The 19,320-nt window shown below is 47.2% G+C and overlaps 1 protein-coding gene across 2 annotated transcripts in view; it reads left to right on the top strand.

Moving 5' to 3' along the window:
* BAHD1 (bromo adjacent homology domain containing 1) overlaps window positions 1-18,425 on the top strand; it is a 30,914-nt gene extending 12,489 nt beyond the window's left edge. The window contains exons 2-8 of one of the 2 annotated variants that reach the window (XM_074235104.1): window positions 9,216-10,753; window positions 11,719-11,829; window positions 13,172-13,533; window positions 15,640-15,799; window positions 16,183-16,259; window positions 17,374-17,465; window positions 17,913-18,425. In XM_074235104.1, coding sequence (XP_074091205.1) covers window positions 9,232-10,753; window positions 11,719-11,829; window positions 13,172-13,533; window positions 15,640-15,799; window positions 16,183-16,259; window positions 17,374-17,465; window positions 17,913-18,102 — 2,514 coding nt within the window. In that variant the 5' untranslated portion in view covers window positions 9,216-9,231 and the 3' untranslated portion in view covers window positions 18,103-18,425. The remainder of the gene's footprint in view (window positions 1-9,215; window positions 10,754-11,718; window positions 11,830-13,171; window positions 13,534-15,639; window positions 15,800-16,182; window positions 16,260-17,373; window positions 17,466-17,912) is intronic. The other variant, XM_074235105.1, reaches the window with a different exon arrangement.
* Window positions 18,426-19,320: the final 895 nt, after the last annotated feature.

Raw genomic sequence — 19,320 nt, forward strand, 5'->3', positions numbered from 1 at the left:
AAACTTAAGCTTTGCCTAGGGTAAAATAGCTAGGGTCAAAATTGAAATTTGGCAAATTGCAAAGAAGACCCTATTGTTTTTTTTATTGCTCTTAATAGAAGTTTCAACAAATACAAACAAATTGATACTAAAAATGAATAGAATATATTTGGAATTACTTCTGCTTAAATATGTAGATAATCTCACCCATGCGCTCCTCCTTCCAGAAGGTACAGGTTAAAAGCCTAGACCCCATCTCACCCTGTATGTTTCTTGCCAGTAGTGTCTCTATATTTTCCATAGGAGGGCCCCCTTAACAAGCTACATTATACATATATCATGCCATACATATAAATGTGTATACACACACACACACACAAATAGATAAACCCTGACTGAAATAACAATAGCAGCTTCCTTGCTGCTATACATATCCCTTTGTGATCTGTGTACTTAGAAAGTTTTGTTGCTGTTTTTTTATATTGATTCATAAAATATTAGAGAAGGGACATTAGAAATCATTTAGTCCAGGGTTCCTAACCTGAGGTCTATGAACTTGTTTTATAATATTTTGATAATTATTTTGTTATCATTGATTTCCTTTGTAAACTACATATTTCATGCATTTAATATCCTTATTCCAAGAAGGAATCAGTAGGCTTCCCCTAATTGCCAGGGGGGATTCTTGAAATAAAAAAAGGTGAAGAGCCTGTCCATGCTGGTCCTTGGAGGAGATAAGAAGGTTGAGTTACTTGCCTAGGGTCCCAGAGGAAGGCATAGTGACAGCTGTTAGACCAGAACCTGGTCATTCTGGGTCCCAGCCCAAGGCTTTTGCTTCCCTTATGCAGGTGTGCCTTCTTTCATGTAATAATGACATACCTAGAAGAAAGGAGTGTGTCAAGTTAAGTTTTGTAAATGGAATCATTTTAAGTTTGCCATTTAAAAGAACTGTTTGAAGAATCCCTTTGTGATGCAAATAATCACTTCCTAATTTGTCTCTTCTCTCACTTTGTAGCTTCTTAGAGTGAGGAACAAGTTATAAACAAAGTTAGCTGTTTTGTGCTGTAAGAAGCCTGTCTGGTTCTGCTGGTAACCTTCACCACCCAGGGCCCAGACTTAGACTCCTCAGGCTCCTCTCTTTAACTTAAACACATCTCTCTCCTGGGGACAGAACCAGGCAGGAGAACTGTTGATGCTTTTTCACCTTCAGTGATAATCCCCCTACCAGTATGGGGAACCCTCCATTGTGTCACTGACTCATTTAGGAGAGCAGGGAAAAAAGAAAGGCTTCTACAGTTTCACTTGTGGCAAATGAAAGCCCACTTCCCAACCAAAGATACAAGTGAATCCCAGATTTGTTGGGTCAGTGTTCCAAGATACACAGATGGGCAAACTGGGATGGAGGGGGTTGGGCATCAGAGGTTTCAAAGGTGCAGTGAGGTCCAATCCAAAGGAACAGCCTTTATGGGAGTGTTGGGGAGGCAAAAGGAGTGTAAGGGGAGGCCAGGCTATTTGGGGCAGGGCAGAGCAGGCAGTAAGGCAGACCTTCCAACGGGGTCAGGTAGCAGTGGTTGGAGTTGTTCCCCAGAGCAGCCTGGATGTCTGCCCACACCAGGGTGGCATCTAGGTTTCATTCATTCAGCAACCCTATTTGGAGTGCCTCCTATGTACCAGATTCTATGCTGGGTAATAAAAGGGAATTAAAAAATGGTCTAATATGGCTCCACTTCAGAGATACTCTTGCCTTCCCTTTCTGTCTTGGCATATACCCATCAGTGACTTAGCTAAACTATGATGAGACCAGTCTAGAAGCATCCTCTCAGAGGGTGTTGAGACAATAGAAGGGATTGTCTGGTGAACTTGATCTGGGTGACATCCTACCATTCCTTTCCAACCAGGAAGGTTTGATTCTTCAGAACATACTACTGTGGTATTCCTAAGACATTGATTCTAGAACCCAGGCTCAGCGAAACTACTCCTAGTTGTACTCTCCAAGATGAATGGAAAAGCCTGTTCTGGGTTATATTGGACCCCAGCTTTCATTTTTTTGTAACCTGTGTCTGCCATTATCTAAGCTTTTCTGTCCTAAAGGACTGAATAACTGCTGAAACTTTTTAATAGACATCTAACAAGTCTGAGGAAGATTCACTACGCCTTCCTCTGGGATCTTTCTCAGCTCTAAATCTTTGCTCTTCAGGAGCAAATCTTTGGTTCCTGGACATGAACTCACAGTGAATTGAGGAATAAAATCCAGATTCTCTTACTCCCGTTCCACCCTCCTCAAAGAGGCTAAAAGTTTTTCTCTTAGTAGGTTTTACCCTGCTAAATTTGAAGTTCTGCGTAGAGGTAGAGAACAGACTTTCAGCTGTGTTGGAGTGAGAGATCCCTGACCCCAAGTCACACCACACCTAGCACAACTAGAAAGGAGTGAAGATCCCAATTTTCTCAAGGTGTAAGGCTTAGGTTTTTAAAATGTAGAATTATAACAGCATGGCAGGTGGAATTTCTTCATTCTCTAAATGAGACGAAAGGGAGCTAGCCTCATTTGGAGGTGCAGACCCTTAACTGCAGAGAAGGGTTATAAGGAACAGACCCAAGGTGCTTCTGAAGTTAACCAGCTGCTGGCACTCGTCTAGGTAGTTACCTACTTAGCAGTGGAAGAGCTCCCAGGCTGTGAGGGAGACCTCTGCCCTCCCAAACTCAGATGGTAGGACGAACAGGCCCAAGCAGCACTCCAAGATGGTTGTTGGATTGTGCTCTGTGAATCAGAGTAATAGCTGAGAATTGATGATTCTCTTGATCCTCGAGCTTGGTATGGTTGGTTAAATGGTCTCGCTTTTAGTACAGTAAGCACGGCTGGGAGGATGTGAAGGAAAACAAGGAATTCCCTCCTGTTTGTTCTGTACCTCTCACCTCCCCCAATTACATATCTTGTGGCCCTTACTCTAGGCCACATTGAGAATCGGTCTAATAAGGCTACCCCTTCTTTCTGGGCCTTTTTGCCATAACTCTGTGACTGCTTCTTACCCTCAGCCCCCACCCCCAGGTTCCAGTCTTTTCGAGTTTCCTTGTTCTTTCTGTTGAGTAGAAAAAAAAAAGCTGGGGAACTGGTGGGATTTAGCTCTAGAAGGAATCATTGAGTCTATCTAGCATGGTACAGTGGAGAGTGCTAGAAAAGGAAAGTTTAAATCCTGCCCTCAATTACTAGCTATGCGACCCTAGGCAGTTCATCTAATTTCTCTCATCCTCAAGTTGGCTCCATGGCCTCTAATGATCTTTCTCAGCTCTAAAATCTAAGATTTAGATTATTCTTTTTCATTTTGCAAATGAGGAAACAGTGGTTCAGGAGTTTGTCTTATGTTATATCCCTTAGATAACTTATCTCTATATACCTGAGAGCATTTGGAAATGTATATCCTCTGATGTTAAACCGAGTATTCTTCCCACTGTCCCCACACTGCCTAAAATTCTACTGTTAGAAATGTGTAAATTACACATCAAGGGAATATTTACATTTTCAAAGAAGCTGATAGGACTGGGCAATGTTTAACTGCTAATGGTGGCATTTCAGTCAGCATTAGGGAAGAATTTTTTTTACTAAGGAGCCTTTTTTAGGTCTCCCTTAGGCAACTCCAAATTCTGCTTCCTCTTAGGAATCCTCCCTTTAGCACACACATACTGGTGTGGGACTAGAAGTTTGAAAAGGACCCAGTAATATCCCCTCCCTCAGCTTGTCCTTCCCCTGCCACCCTTTTTAACCCTAACTGCCTTTGCTTTATGGTACTGATTGCAGAGAGAAGGGAAGGGCCATGAGTCAGTCCTCAGACACTGTAAGGGGAAGGTCTGGATATTAAATGCTGCCAGTGCACCATTTCCAGAACAGCCTGTACCTTTAGGGTACAGATTCAAGGTGAATTTTTCTGACTTCCCTTTTCAGGTCTTTAGAATAAATAGTCAGTTTACTTATCTTTAAAATGAGTTAAACTCAGTGACTTCTTAAGGTTCCTTCTAACTCCAGATCTATGATCTTTCCATCTTATCCCACAAGACAAACTAAGACCCAGAGCCTTTAAGAAAGAGCATATATTTTGACTTTGGAAGAGAGCTGACTCTTGGTCCTGTCGTGCCTTCTACCTCACTACCCCTGAGGACTGGAGACTATTGCTTTGTACTTTCCCTGGGGTGGCTTCACATTGAATGTGCCTTGAGGGAAAGGAATGTTTAGTTCTTGTCTTTATCTTCCTAGAACCTAGTATGGTATCTGGTTCCTTTTTTCCCCCATTGATGTTGGAAATTCCTTTTTTAGAAACTCCCTCAACCAGTGTAGATGTATTCCTTCCTGCTCTACAATTATTTGCCTGGAGTATTGAGAGGTTAAAGGGATTTGGCAAGGAGATGTGTCTCAGAGATAGGATTTGAACCAGGTCTTTTTGACCAATAGATTTCTACTGTGCCACTGTCCGATCCATATTAGCTTTTTTTTTTTTAGGTTTTTGCAGCAAATAGGGTTAAGTGGCTTGCCCAAGGCCACACAGCTAGGTAATTATTAAGTGTCTGAGACCAGATTTGAACCCAGGTACTCTTGACTCCAGGGCCGGTGCTTTATCCACTCTGCCACCTAGCCGCCCCCATATTAGCTTCTTAAATTTTTGTTTGTTGAAGACACTATAGTTATAGCAATAAGAACACTGGATTTAGAATAAAGAAATGCAGTTTGATCTTTGTTTTTGCCATATATTAGCTATGTGTCTTTCTCTGAGATTGAACTTTCTAAAATAGTAAATGAAAAGAGTAACTTTTGTACTAGTCACCTAAGCTGCATAAACTGTATATATTATTTGCTGTATCTCCTGAAACTCTTAGCTTTCTGGTCATTCTTTCTCAGACTTTCATATACTTGGGATGTTTGATGAAAAGGGTGGGGGAGAAGGGGGAAAAAAAAAAGAAAAGGGAAAAACACCGAGGAAGAAACTGCTGGGCAGGTTTTCTCCAGAGTGTTCACAAGCTAGACATTACCCTAGGGCACAAAAAATATCTTCAATTGTAGAATCAGGTTCTCCAGCATCACTTTCCTTGGACTTTCTTATTGGAAGTGGCAATTAGGGACTAGCCAATGACCATATCCTTAGAACGAGAGGGAACCCAGAGAGTTAGTTAGCAGTTGGGTGGGGGTGGTGGAGGATCAGCACAGCTGCCTTCCTTGGCTTTTGGCAGTGATAGAATCAAATTCCTAGTAAGCACCTCACTTCAACATCTAAAATGGCTATTGTACTTAGTGGTTCTTCCATTGTATAAATGAGAGAGAAAGACTAATTGGGCTGAGATTTCTACCTTACTCTGATTTCTTCGGATTCTCTTTGCCTTTGGGGGAGAGTAGGTCCAAAGAACTGTGGGTTGCTTCTCCCTTGCCCAGCTCCACCCCAGGGAAAAGCTGCTGCGGTGGTTCCCACGTCAAGCTTCAAAGTGTGACTCACTCCACTTTTTCTTCGGCGTGCCTCGAAAGCCTCCAGCTCAGCATGCTCGAGGGAAGCAGGAGCCAGGCACCCGGCCTCTCCTGGGATGATTCTGGGGTGAGGGAGGGGGCACCTCGCCATCTGGGTCCTACATAAAAACCCAGGGTACTTCTGCAGGGATATTTTTGATGACTTAAGAGTTTTCTCAATGAGCTAAGTGGGATTTGATAACTTCTGGGGGGGTGCTAGTGGGGAGGGGAGAGCCTTCTGCAGCCCAGAGTTTGGAAGGGTCACAGGGCTTATCCAGTGTAGGGGTCAGGCAGTTGAGAGGCATCTCTGCCTGACCAGACAGTGTGGGTGTATGTCTTTGGGAGATGGGGATGTTGAGACTGTTGAACTGGCAGTTCATATGAAAAAAGAATTCACACGTTCAGTCCTAGAGAAGAGCTGTAAGGAAGGGAAAAAGCATAACCCTGAGACCCTTCCTCCCCCTTTGCTAACTCATTGGTGATTTCTTGTTTATGTGATGGAGAGAGCTCCTGGGTTGAAGCCCCGTGGTCTCTGACCCATTCAGTTAATTGACAAGTGGTCCTTGAGTACCTGCCTCAGACCTGCGATGTTTCTTTGGTCAGCTGCAGAGCAAGGGCCAAGTCCTCCTGATTGTGATCAGTTGGATCTGGGCATGAAGGCTGCCTACCAGCTTAGTAGCTGTGTTCCCAGCTTGGCTTTGACTCTCAGTATGCATACATATCCTGGAAGGTCACGAGTTCGGGTGAGCTTGACTTATGGCCTTAGGCCATCCCCTGCCCCTCTGTTCTGGTGGACTCTGCCTAGACCTTGGGGGGGGGGGGGCCCGCTGCCGACACCCCGGCTCAGCTGCCCCATCTGAACTCCGTTTCTGTCCCCACCTCCTGGGGCCCTCTGAGCTTTCTGGGGAAAGGGTCTTAGTTTTGACCTGCCCCTCCCCACCCCTCTACTCTGCCCCAATGCCTTGCTCTTGGCCCTATCCTGGGGCCAGGGCAGGTCAGCACATGAAGTCACAGCTTTTTCCCTGGCACACTGCCTCTCCCCTTTCCAGTTTGCCGAGTCAGGGCTCCGGGGTGGGGGGTCGCCCACGCTACTCAGACTGGTTTATGGCAGGGAGGGGAGTCCTGACAATCCCCAAAGCCCTTCCCCCCCACCCCCAAGTCTTTCTTGGAGAAACGTTTGGGGGCTGAAAGTGAATGTCTCGGGGTTGTCAGCTGACCCAACTGGCCGACTGCTGCTCACCTTGCACTCTGATGCTAGTTAGTGGGCATTTGGCACGATTCCCCCCCAGGGAGGAAGGCTTCTGGAAGCCTGAGCCCAACTCCCGTTTGGGAATTTCAGGGTTAAATCCTAGCCCAGCAGGGACTCTAACTCTGTGTTCTTTAGAGTGGAGTGTATGTGAATAACAATAGCAGTGGGGGAAATTAAGAAGGAAAGGGTGGGAAGTGGGGATGGGCCAGCCTTGAGGGTAGGCAGAAAGGAGTTGAGGAGCCTAGGGGCCAGGATTGGGTTTTTGTTGCCGGGCTTGTTGGAGAAGCTGGGCCCCCTGTGAGCTACCCATCCAGACCTAGGGTCTCCTGTGTCAGAGTTTAAGCTACAAGCTCATTTTGTGTCTTGGCTGCAGCTGCTATTTGAGTTTCTTGGAGGACAGATCTGATCTGATAGGGAACAGACTTTCCAAGACTCCCAGTTAAGTTCACCTTATCCATTGATTCTCCTGGTCCTTGGAACTTCTTGCTGGGGGAAAATTTGTTGCCTTGTGCTCTTCCTCAAATACCTGGCTTTCTGAAGTGTTAAGAACAGGGTTCTGGACTACCTGTCACATATATATATGCTTTGGTTTGATCATACCGTTAAAGAAGAATTTCCTACATCTGGTTTGTTCTTCTATGAGGTCTGTGGTCCCAAATGTCTTCCAATTTAAGAAGCAGCATGATTGTGTGCCAGCCATGGACATGGGAGCCCAAAGACTCCTATGTTATACTCCTTGATTTGACACTTATGACTCTGGGCAGGTCATTTGGCCTTCTGTTCCTTATGTATTGAGTAGTCATAGTAATACTAACACTACCTATCTCACAACTTAAAGCACCATATGAATAAGTTGTTAATAAGCTGGAATAATACTAAATCACGGGAAAGACTCCAGCCCTTTAACTTTTATTTGACTTGTTCTTTGCCTCTTCCTTTTCCTGAATCCCTTTGTGTTTAAACAGGGATTTAAGGCATCTGCTTCTGGGTCTGTGATTTGGACCTACTTCCACACATTTATGTTACCCACACAGGGGTAGAAGGGTCCTAGACTGCCAGCTTTTTCCAACCTTCCCTTCCCTAAGCACATACTGTTAACTGCCCTTCCCAGGGAAATTGGAGCCTCCAGGCTCCAGATTTATTTGGTGATGGCTCCACAGGATTAGGTGGCAGCTTCTTGGCCTATGGGAGCCTTTAAAGAAGCAACCTGAGGTGTTGACTTGTGTTGGGGTAGGGAGCAAGCTTTTGACTTTCCGGAGTTCTTTTCTTCACAGAATCTAGACCCTGGAATTTCTGGCTTTGGATATGGTTCATCCTCTGAGGTGAAGAGGGTAGGAAGAATGAGAAGGCAGAAAGGATCAGGTTGTCCTTTACCCAGAAATGCCCAATGTGAATTAGACCAGCTTCTTACTCATTTCAACAGGAGCCTTCTCCCTGTTCATGGGAAGATAGTAACTCTCTTCTTACAGAATTTTTTTTTAACTTGAAAGATCTTCAAGGTCATCTAGTTCAACCACTTCATAGATGAAGAAACTAAAGCCCTGAAATACCATCTCATTTCCCCTTTTACTCCTAAATTGAGTTATTGCTACATAACCTTCATAGGAACCTTTCTGTTCCCATGGGAACAAGGGGTGCTCATCACCCAGAGCCATATAGCTTTTGCCTGGTCCTTCACAGTCCCCAAATCATTAGAATTAGAACAGGGTAGAATACCAGACTGGGTTCTTTTCTCAGATTTTCTTATTACTTTACCTTAGTCCCTGGATCTACTTCTCCTTCATTTCTGAATGAATATTTCTTTCCCTTTCCTTGCATGGATATGGAGTAGGCTAGACGGGGAGCCTTGGGGTAGGAGGATAATTGGGGAAATAAACTTTTGGGGAGAACATCCCTTTCTTCACTTGGGATAGAACGTAGACTTATAAGCCTTCTAGACCATCCCTGTTGATGAATGTTTTGAAAGTAGGAGAGTTGGGGGCAGCTAGTGGCACAGCAAACAGAACCACAGCCCTGGAGTCAGGAGGACCTGAGTTCAAATCTGACCTCAGGCACTTAATAATTACCCAGTTATGTGACCTTGGGCAGTCATCTTACCCTTTGCCTTGCCCCCCCACCAAATAGGAGAGTTGGAAGAAAAAAGCTAGGTTTGGAACAACTGGAGACTAGGTGGTGCATTAAAGTCCTGCTTAGTGATTGGAATGGAGATAGAGATAATTAAAATTGAAAAATGACTGAGGAAGAGTTGACGAATATGGGAGTGAGCTTTGAGTGGAGGAGCTGTGGGCTTAGGCTAGGTCAGAGAGAGGTGTAGTGACAAGAATGTTAGACTGGAGAACCAGGGAAGCCCTGTTTCTAGTCCTTCCTTGTCTCTTATCAGCTGTGTGATCATGGGCAAGTGGTTAACCCCTCAGCCTCAGTTTCCTCATCATAACTGTAAACCAACTACTTTGGAAGGGTGTTATATATACTTGTCAGTTATTACTATTGCCATTTCACCTACAGGTCCAGAAGCTGCTCTATGACGCATGCTCGGAGGAAATCTCTGCCCCTGCTGAGCTCTCTCCCCACTAGCCGGGAGCCACTTCAGGTGGAAGGCAAGAGGATGGAGCGGCAGGAGGGCAGTGAGCCAGGAGCTGCTCCAGAGGTCCCAAGCCTTCCCAGTCTACAAGAGCTTAGAAAAAACTACCCTCTTCGAAAGCGACTCCTGGGCCCAGGCAAACCCAAGACCTGCAAAGTGCTGTTGACCCGCCTGGAACATGTGGCCAGCCCCCGGGGCAAGGAGGCCTCAGGTTGGGGTGAGGAACTGCAGCCACTTACATCTGGTTTACCCGAGACTCCTATCCCAGGCAAGGGTGAGACAGGTGGGGATCAGGACGCTGGAACTGATAACACCCTTCCTGTGGAACCACGAAAACGACGCCTGGCTTCACTCAATGCTGAAGCCCTCAATAACTTGCTCCTAGAACGAGATGATGGCGCTGGGCTTGCTGCTACCCGGCGATGCCGAGGGGAAACTAGGAGGGCCAGAGATAAAGTAAGTGGTAGTTGGGCCTCACCAGAGAAGCCAGTTCCCAAAAGCTTTAAGGGACGGAGCCGAACTCGGGCAGGAAGACTCAAGGGCAGTAGCCAGGACATTCTGCCTGAAGAAGTATTTGAAGACAGTGCCCGCCGGGAAGGTGATACTGCTCCCAAGAGACTGGCCAGTCTGAATGCAGCAGCTTTCCTCAAGCTGAGCCAGGAGCGGGAACTGCCACATCGTACCCCTCGAAACCATACTGATGGGGATGTCCGACCTGACCCTATAGGCTCTAAGACACTGAGACTCAAGTGGGCCAAAGCCAATCGGAAAAACTGTGTGAAGGCTAGGCAGGAAGGTAGCCTAGTAGGGACGGAGGGACTGCCCAGCTGGCAAATACCCCCTGAGGGAAGCTGGCCACCAGCTGCCTCTTCTGGCTCCCCTAGGTTATGTGGCAAAGTAGAGCCCTTACCCTATGAACACTTGAGCCACTCTTATGAGAGTCCTGGGGACCTGTACCACCGGCTACCCCTGCTGATGGGCGGGCAGGCTGCCATGAAGCCAGAGTATGGGCGCCCTGGAGAGAAGTCTCCTACTCCCAAGCAAGATGTGCACCAGCCCTCATTCCCTCTGCCCCAGCTCCCCCCGCTTCCTGTGCCCGGCAACCACTCTGACTTCGGCTGCTTCTATGGTGGCCCTGAGTTGACCACACTGAGCGGGGTCTACCTGTACTATGGTCAAAGCGGACTGCAGTATGGGGGCTACTCTCCCTGCCCTGTATTTCCAGAGGGGGGGGAGCTGTCCCCTTCTGCCCCCTGTGATGGGCTTCTAGTGGCCCCCAGCTCCCTGCCCACAGGGACCCCCTTCCAGCACCCTCCCTGGTGTTCATCACGCTACTGCTGTGGAGAAGGAGAAGGAGTGAATGGCTACAGCCTCTGCGGGGTCCTTCCCATGCCCCTGAACCGTGTCAGCGGCCTCCACACCACACATGGCAGCTGTCCCTACAAAATGCCTTTTGCAGCAGGTAAGATGTCCATCCCAGAAAAAGCAGCTTGCCTTGGGGTGAAGGGTGATAAGAAGACAACCTAGTCATCCAGGGAACCTTCTCCCAGGACAAGGGGAACCTAACCCTGAGAAATGGGCTCTGTTGTGGATCTGAGCAAAGCTTGTTTTCTAGGATAGAGAACCTGAGTTTTATTCTTTCTTCCTCAGTGGGCATCAGACTCCTTAGGCATATATGGGTCTGATGACTGAAACTATGCCCTGCTCATCTGCCAGGACTTTGCGGAAAAGAGTGTGCTATAACAGCTAAATAATCTTTTCAACAGTTAGCCAGTATTTAAAAATGCTTACTGTATGTCTATCACTATGCCATGCTCTGGGGTTATAAAGACAGGTTGAACACTGTGCCTGTCCTCAAGGGGTTTATATTCTAGGGGGAGAGACAACTTGTAAACAACTGAGTTCACAAAAGATAATACAGATATGTGTGTACCTCCACATGTATATATTATACACACACACACACACACACACACACATCTATGAGCAGGGGAATCGGGAAAGACCCCCTGTAAAAGATGCTTGTCTTGTGGTCAAAGCTTCTGGGTATCCCCAAATTCACTGTAGTATGACTGAGACCTAGGGCAGGTTTAATTTCATGTGTCCCAGAGATGTTCATTGGAGGATCCTGCCCACCAGGAGATCCAGAAGAAGATGCTTATAGTCTTGTAACAGGTGTTTGTAATAACCTGATGGTACAACCAAAGAACGATTCAGACTCTGCTGTCCCACTGAGTGATGAAGAGCAGGGCCTCTCGGGCCACCTAGCCCATTGCGCTCTTGAAACTGCTTTCACTAATGTTTGCTCAGAGGCACTTAAGAGTGTGGAGTGGTGATGCCTTTTCAAAGGTATGATTGCCACATCTTAGCATGTTGGTCTTGCAACGTTGAGTCCTTCCTTAATGTCTCTGCTTCTTCCCATGGTAGCTCTGCTCGCTGCAGAAAGCCCCGGGAGTACGTTGACCAGTGTGTTACCAAAGCATTCCTATGGCGACCTGAGCCCCGGACAGGAAAGGAGCATAGATAGCGATATTAAAGGTAGCTATAATCTCAAGCATCCTAGCCTTGCTTCCAAGGGTCCAGTGCCCTCCCTTACCAAGCCCCTTTAGTGTGTGGGCTCAAGGAGGATCATTTCTTTAAGAAGTCATACAGAATTCTTACAACTTAAGCATAGCAGTATCAGAGCCTGCAGCCTTAACTCTTGTCTCAGTGAGACACAAACATCTCAGGGCTGGGAATCTATGATAATTTTTTTCCTCCCAGACTAATTAGAGAGAATACAGACAGTGGAAGTAATAGAATCCTCAAAAGAGAAGAATGGGAAACTCATGTTGATTTCAGGGTTTCCAGGCTGGCATTATAATTATCCCTTTTCCAAGAAGACAAAAGTTATAAATCTTCTGAAGCTAAGTCCCAGATAGTCAGCTGTCCTCAGTGGGCTAGGGAAGCTTCCTTGTCTCAATAGCAACCTCATGGACAGATCCCTCTTAGTGTTCCACTTGGGCAACCTTACTGTGCTCTGGGAAACATATCAGTCTAGTAGCATTTGTACTTGAGATCTCTGGTATGTTCTGTTTTGATCCAGGGGACAAAAGAAGGTACAGAGAAAAAAAATTAGGCCTGACTTTAGGGAAAAATATCTTGTAGGAGCTATCCAAAAGTAGAAGGGGCTGCCTCAGGATTCAGAGGGTTTCCTCTCATGAAGGTCTTCAAGCAAAGACTGGATGAGCCCATGTTATCTCTGTTGCAGCAGATTCTCTTCTGAGTCTTGGTTGCATGTTGAGATCCATTCTTCCTCTGAGATTCTATGATTCTGCTTTCTGGACAGAAAGTGGACAGCCATGACTTTTAGGGTCTCTTCTTTCCAGCTCAGACTCTGATGACTTATAGCTCCTTTTCTCTCCTTCTAGGAAGGTGACCTAATCAACTGGGGCAATAACTCATTCGTCATTCCAAGTGACTCTGCCCTGCTTTTAGGAGCCTGAGTTGGGCCTTTCTAGTGGCCCACTCTCCACCCTCTCTATAGGAGGCTATAAAACAACTTTATAGACCAATGAGCTCTGACTAGACTGGTTAATCCAGGTTCCATGTTGGACTAGAGTTCTGAAAAATGAGGGCAGGGTTCTTCTGATTCTTCTGTTACCTTTCCTCCCCACCCCACACTAGGCAGAAAATATATGGTTTCTCTTGTCTCACCCACCTTTTTCTATACAGTCACTTTGATACTGTACTCCTATATAACTAATAGTCTAAAACTCTTTTATTCTTTGTAAAATTCTGATGGGTCTCCTCTTTTAGGTCAGGGACTAAGCTTTTGGAAATATGTGGGTGAAAGGGATCACAGATTTTTCCCTCACATTCTCCCTCCCTCTTCCATTAGAGAGTTGCAGGTCTTTGGACCAGCTGGACCTCACGATCCCAGTGGCTGGTCATCCAGCTTCGCCTGCCCACCCCCTCTCAGGATGTCCTGTGCCCAATGTGCCGCCTGCAGCTGAGCCTGTCCCCCATCTGCAGACACCCAATTCGGAGCCCCAGACAATGGGCCGGTCTTGCCCACAAAGTGCAAAGCCTCCTAGTGGCTCCAAGTCTGGCCTGCGTACGGCCCCCAGCTGCTTGCACCCCACTGAAACCAAGGCAGTGAGTGGGCATAGCCACCCGAAGCAGCAACGCATTCAGCGTCGTCGGGCCACTAATGGCTGGGTGCCTGTTGGAACTGCCTGTGAAAAGGCTGTATATGTTGTGGTAAGTATCTAACACCTGGGGGAGGGGGAGGGGAGGGCCAGGGAAAGAGGGAAGAGCTCTTTGGAACCTCCTTGTACTCTTTGGAGCAATTAATCTGTGAAATGTAGAAGAGAAACCAAACCCTTCTTGCCTCCTATTCCCCTGGTTCCTGCCATGAACTCTTGGAAGCTGGTGAGTAGAAAAAAACACTGGATTTGAAGTCAGAAGACAGGTTCTTGTCCTTGGGCAAGTCACTTACTTTCTTGGCACAAAGCATGAGTAATTGTGGGTGTTGGATACTATTTGCCTGCCACTAATTCTCTGAATATCTTTGGGTGATATAGTCTTCCCACAAAACTTCTGCCTCTTCCCATTTCCTAGTTCATAAAATGGGAATCACTCCAAGAAGTTTTTTAGTATTCTAGAAAAATGGGTATTAGATTTTTGGTAAACATGGCAACTTGAAAGCCTCCAGTCAAGTTAGAGCTCCCATGAGAAACAACATAGCAAAGATGTTTATTTTATTGAAGGAAATTCTCAATAAACTGAAAGGGGGGGGGCACCAATAAACTCCTCTGTCCATTCCAAAATTTCACAAGGAAATGGCCAGAAGCCTGTGGGCACTCTGGTCAGGGTGGCTCCAGGGGAACCTAGAGCCAGCATGATCTCTGGTAAATATGAGTGAAACCAGTGGGATTTCAGGAGTCACCCAGTAGGGGACAAAGCCAACTCCCTGTGATGACTTTCCAAGGAAACCAGATTCAGGGCAGAAGTGCTTTGGCAAATAGAGCTAGGGGTCCCTCTAAGAGACCTGAGGCAGACCTGATTACTGATATGCAATTGCCACACTAGAAGATCAAGGAAATGGTGTCAGGACCAAGTCCAGTAGCCACAAGTCCAATAGACTATCAAGAGTTAAAAGTTGGGGGCGGCTAGGTGGCACAGTGGATAGAGCACTAGTCCTGGAGTCAGGAGTACCTGAGTTCAAATCTAGTCTTAGACACTTGATAATTACCTAGCTGTGTGGCCTTGGGCAAGCCACTTAACCCCACTGCCTTGCAAAAACTTAAAAAAAAAAAGTTAAAAGTCAGTCAGGGATTGTGCCCTAATGCCCTGTCCCAGGCCTGGGCTATGGAAAATGATATGGAGAGGGCCCAGGATCCAGCCACCCCCATCCAGAACATTGGAAGAGCATTACCAAAGACAGAATCATGGTCTATTCACCTCCAAGAGTGAAGAAAATTGGCCTTATCATAAATTCCCAGACTAACTACTGAGGCTGGAGACATGAGCAAACAGAAGAAAATTTCTAAAATACTGAAGAATACCGTGGGTTATAAGAAGCAAATCCAGAAGGCAAGTAACTACACGATAAATATTGGGGGGGGGGGATTATATGACAACAAGGACTCCAGGAATGGCTGAAAGAAATGAAGCAAGAAACAAAAATTGCAATTAGAACTCTGGAGGAAAAATAGAATAAATAACTTAGTTGTTGGAAAACATGATTTAACTGATGTGTACAACCTAAAAAACAGAATGGAATAAACAGAACTCAGAGATCAAAGGGGACAAGACATATTAGAACAAAGTCAAAAGACTTAAAAATTGGAACATGAGAGATATCTACCATAATAAAATAAGTAACTTGGAAAGGAAGGCAAGAAAAGAGAATTTAAAGATCGTTAGACCTCCTGAAAACTTTTCAGCATGATGAAGAAAAAAAAAAATTCCATAACTAAAAAAAAACCACAAGAAAATTATTAGAATTTTAGAATTATTTGAATCAGAGGCCAAATGAAACTAAAGTCCATTCATCACTTCCTAAAGCCTCAAATTGAAATTGCCCCTACCAGAAAGTATTTCCTGGAGAGATGCTATTTATATGTGAGAGTGAGGGACCAAATGGCAGCAAGGTAGGATAATTAATGCTCTGGGCCCACAGGGTTGGACCCATTAAGTTTCTTACCTTGTTTTCTAACTTCTCTCTTAATCTTTGCAAAGGAGATATGCAGGGTGAATTGTACTCCTTGGGTGGGGGTGAAGTGTATATGTCAAAAGGAGTATAATTCCTTTTTTCTATCATAAGACTGTAAAATTCTGAAACCCACTCTTGTCATTGCCTAGAATGAACCAGGACCAGCCATTCGAAAGAGCTACCAAGCGGTGGAACGTGATGGAGAGATGATCCGGGTTCGGGATACAGTCCTTCTGAAGTCAGGACCACGAAAGAAATCCATGCCCTATGTGGCCAAGATCTCTGCCCTTTGGGAAGACCCCAAAACAGGTATTAACCCAAGGAGAGGAAGCAAATAACACCTGGAATTTGATCCCCAGTTGAAGTTCTTCTAATTGAAGTCTCAGGCTATGGAACATAACCCTTCAAGAATTGAAGGCCTCATTAAATTCTCTCTCCAGGTTCTGCCCATACACTTTCAGGCCTGAGAGTCCAGCCTATCTCCCTTGAGACTCCCATACCTTAAACTTGTCCCTGAATACTGGATTTTAAGCTAGGATTACAGAGAGGGGCTCTGGGCAGTGTTGGAAGCATGAGCAAAACCTAATCTGGCTAAGAGGACTTCAGCCCAAGTTGACAACAGCTTGAGAATTTGAGGCCACTCTTTCTAAAACTTCCAGTTCCATCCATGAACTTCTCTTATCTTTCCACAGGAGAGCTGATGATGAGCCTACTGTGGTATTATAGACCAGAACATACTCAGGGAGGCCGAAATCCCAGCATGCATCAGGTGAGCATCTGAAAAAGAAAAGTTGAACAGTGGGGCTGTCCTCTGGTTCTCTGGGGTGAGTGGAAGAAAGGTATAGATGCAAAGAGGGAGAGATGAAGTTGGGATGGGGGGGGCAGGACTTAGCTTTCTTAGGATATACCTCTAAACACTTACTATTCTTCTTTTTATTCTTGCCATCCTCTACCAGTCCTCTCCTGTTGGGCCTTTCAGATTCTTGGGGAAAGGCGACAGCAGCACCTGTTTTAAAGACAAAAGTCAATGAAGTCAGTGCAGGACTCTGCATGAGCCTTGTGTCTAGAATCTGCTGGAATCTTAGTTTCTCCTATTGATAGCTTCCAGACTAAAGATTGCTGAGTGGTTTTTCTGGCCATGCAGGGAGAGGGATTTGCCTGGTCACATAGCAATGGAATCGGGGCAGGACAGATCGAGTTGATGTGAAAGGCTGTGTGGAAGAGTGCATGATGCTTCTTGTTACTCAGTTTGCCTAAGTATCCCAACTCCTCCTCAATAAGCTTAAGTTCTCTGGGATGAGTGAGGGGAACAGGCCCTTAACTAGATGTTATGATGCTTGTATTCCATTCTGCACACTGCTCCCATGCTCTCTGGACTCTTAAGACCTCTCTCTGCTTATTTTTTGACTCTAACTAGGCTAGGTACAACCTATTTCAGATGGGGTGGGGACTTGAGAAGATCCTGGAGCCTGTGCCTTCCTCTAGCGGCCTCAGATGGCTAGGTTGAAAGAGACTTTCCTTTCTCCATCAACCCCCAGTCTGGAATCAGAGCTATGAGATGAAATGACCCTGAAGATTCCACTCTGCAGAACCCCTGAAAAGGAAACTGTGGGTGGAGGCCTCATTTGTGATTTCCCTTTTGAATGGAAAATGGAGTAGGGCTCAGGAGGCCAGCAGGGGTGGTCTGGGATTTGGTCTGGAGGAAGGCTTAGGAGAATATGTCACCTGGCTTTGTAGGTGATGTAGGAACTCCAGTTTGAACTTTCTTCGGGGGTGGGGGGGAGTAAGGATTCCTCTTCATTCTCCTGGGCTTGAGCTTGGACCTCAGAAAGCACTTCTCAAGCTAACCTTACTGCCCTCTCTCCTCTTCCACCTTTGAGCAGAATGAGATCTTTGCATCCCGCCACCAGGATGAGAACAGTGTGGCCTGCATCGAGGAGAAGTGCTATGTTCTGACTTTTGCAGAGTATTGCAGGTGGGTGGTTCTTTCTGCCCACAAAGGCCCAAGACCTAGGGGGAGCTCATGAGTCCCTCCCTCCTCCTGCCCTCACAGAGGCCTTACAGGCAGCTCCTTCTCTGTTTGGCTCTCCTGGGGACATCCTCTTCTCTCATGACAGACTAGCTCTGGCAGGATGGGGAGAAAAGTGGCCTGGGGAACTGGAGGCTGACCTGGTCCTCAGCACTTCTCTAGCTTGAAGAGAACCCCATTGTGCTACTCTTGAAGTAGCTGATTTCCGGTAGGGCAGAGGAGGGCCTGGAAGGGTTTTTGTTGTGGACAGGCTCAGAGGTGGTGCTGTTCCCATATGGGATGGAAAGAAGGATTCTAGGGGAGGGCTCTTGGACAAGAGGTCTACCTTACCTCCTAGATGTAGGGCTCAGAAAATGAGGAGTCCCTGGGTCATGGCTGTACTGTTCCCCACAGATTCTGTGCCTTGGCAAAACGTCGGGGTGAAGGTCTCCCTGGCCAGAGAGCAGCGTTGGTGCCCCCCTCGGTAGAGTACTCTACCCCACCCCACCGCACAGTGCCAGAAGACACAGACCCTGACTTGGTGTTTCTTTGCCGCCACGTCTATGACTTTCGACATGGCCGCATCCTCAAGAACCCACAGTAGCTGCCCAATTCCTAGCTCAAGGGGAAGAGCTGGCAAGGGGTGGGGGGTTCCCCATATGCCAGGGTGGCTTCCCCAGGGCAAGGATGGCAACAGCTCAAAGCACAGCACTTGGTTAGAAAGAGCAAAAGGGACCTGGGAGAGACGTCTTCTGGTTTATCTGAGGGAGGGTGGAGCTGAGCAGGCCAATCCATCCTGGCCTAGTAGAGGCCAGGGCCCAAGTAAGGCACCAGGCTCCCCCCAGGAAATCCTTTCACTGGTCCCATGGGAGGACATACCTGGCTGGGATGGACAGCCTCTCCAGAGGCGTGGAGCCTGGCCCAGGGGGCGGGGTGGGGGAGGGGAAGGAAGGTCAGCCTGCCCTCAGTGGGGAAAAGGGAGTGGGAGACCAGCGTTACCTCACCACACTGTGACTAGCTGCTGCCCACTCCCCCCCACCTCCCAGACTCCGAGCTGACCACTGAGCCCACATCTCAGAAAGCCAGAGTCTGTCTTCTTGAGCACTTGACTCCCTCTCCCTAAGTCCAGGGCCTGCCCCCCCCCAGGTCCCTGGAGCATTCCCCTCTCCACTTGTCATCCCCAGTCACCCCACAGTGTTCTGCTGCCATGGGGTGAGGGCAAGTCCCCTCTGCCTGGGCGTGAGTGAGCCCAGCATGGGCCTTGCCTAGGCTTCCTGTCCTCCTGGCCCAGAGAAGGTGCCCAGGGGCTCCTAGAAGGAAACTGCCCAACACAGGCTGTGTTGTTTCGGGGAGGGTGGGTATTTGGGAGGGGGGGTGGGGTCAGGGAGAGAGAAAAAAAATACTACCTGATTTGCTGGAGACTTTTTTCCCTCTTGCCTTACACGTTGAGGTTCTCCAGAGCCTCCTGCTGACCTTCAGCCCCCCAACTCTTGGAGCCCAGTCCTAAACCAAACCAAAGGAGAGTGGGGTGGCCCACCACTCCCCCCCCACCCTCCCCTGCCCACCCACCCATCTGTCAGTCAGTCCGTCCGTCCGTCCCCCCCGGAAGCCCTTTGTAGATTGCACTAATTTAAACCAGAATGAGAATCAACACTGTATCAGTCCACAGACCTGCTGAGAGCTGCAGCCACCCACCCACTCATTCACCCACCCATCACTCACCCACTCACTCCTGAAGCTGGGGGGGGGGGGGACCCGGGTTCTCCATTTTCCTTTCTAGCCTGAACTGAGGGCTGGGCTCTAACCTCACCTTTCTTCCTAG

The sequence above is a fragment of the Macrotis lagotis genome, chromosome 4 (genome assembly GCF_037893015.1).
Source record: "Macrotis lagotis isolate mMagLag1 chromosome 4, bilby.v1.9.chrom.fasta, whole genome shotgun sequence".
NCBI lineage: Eukaryota > Metazoa > Chordata > Mammalia > Peramelemorphia > Peramelidae > Macrotis > Macrotis lagotis.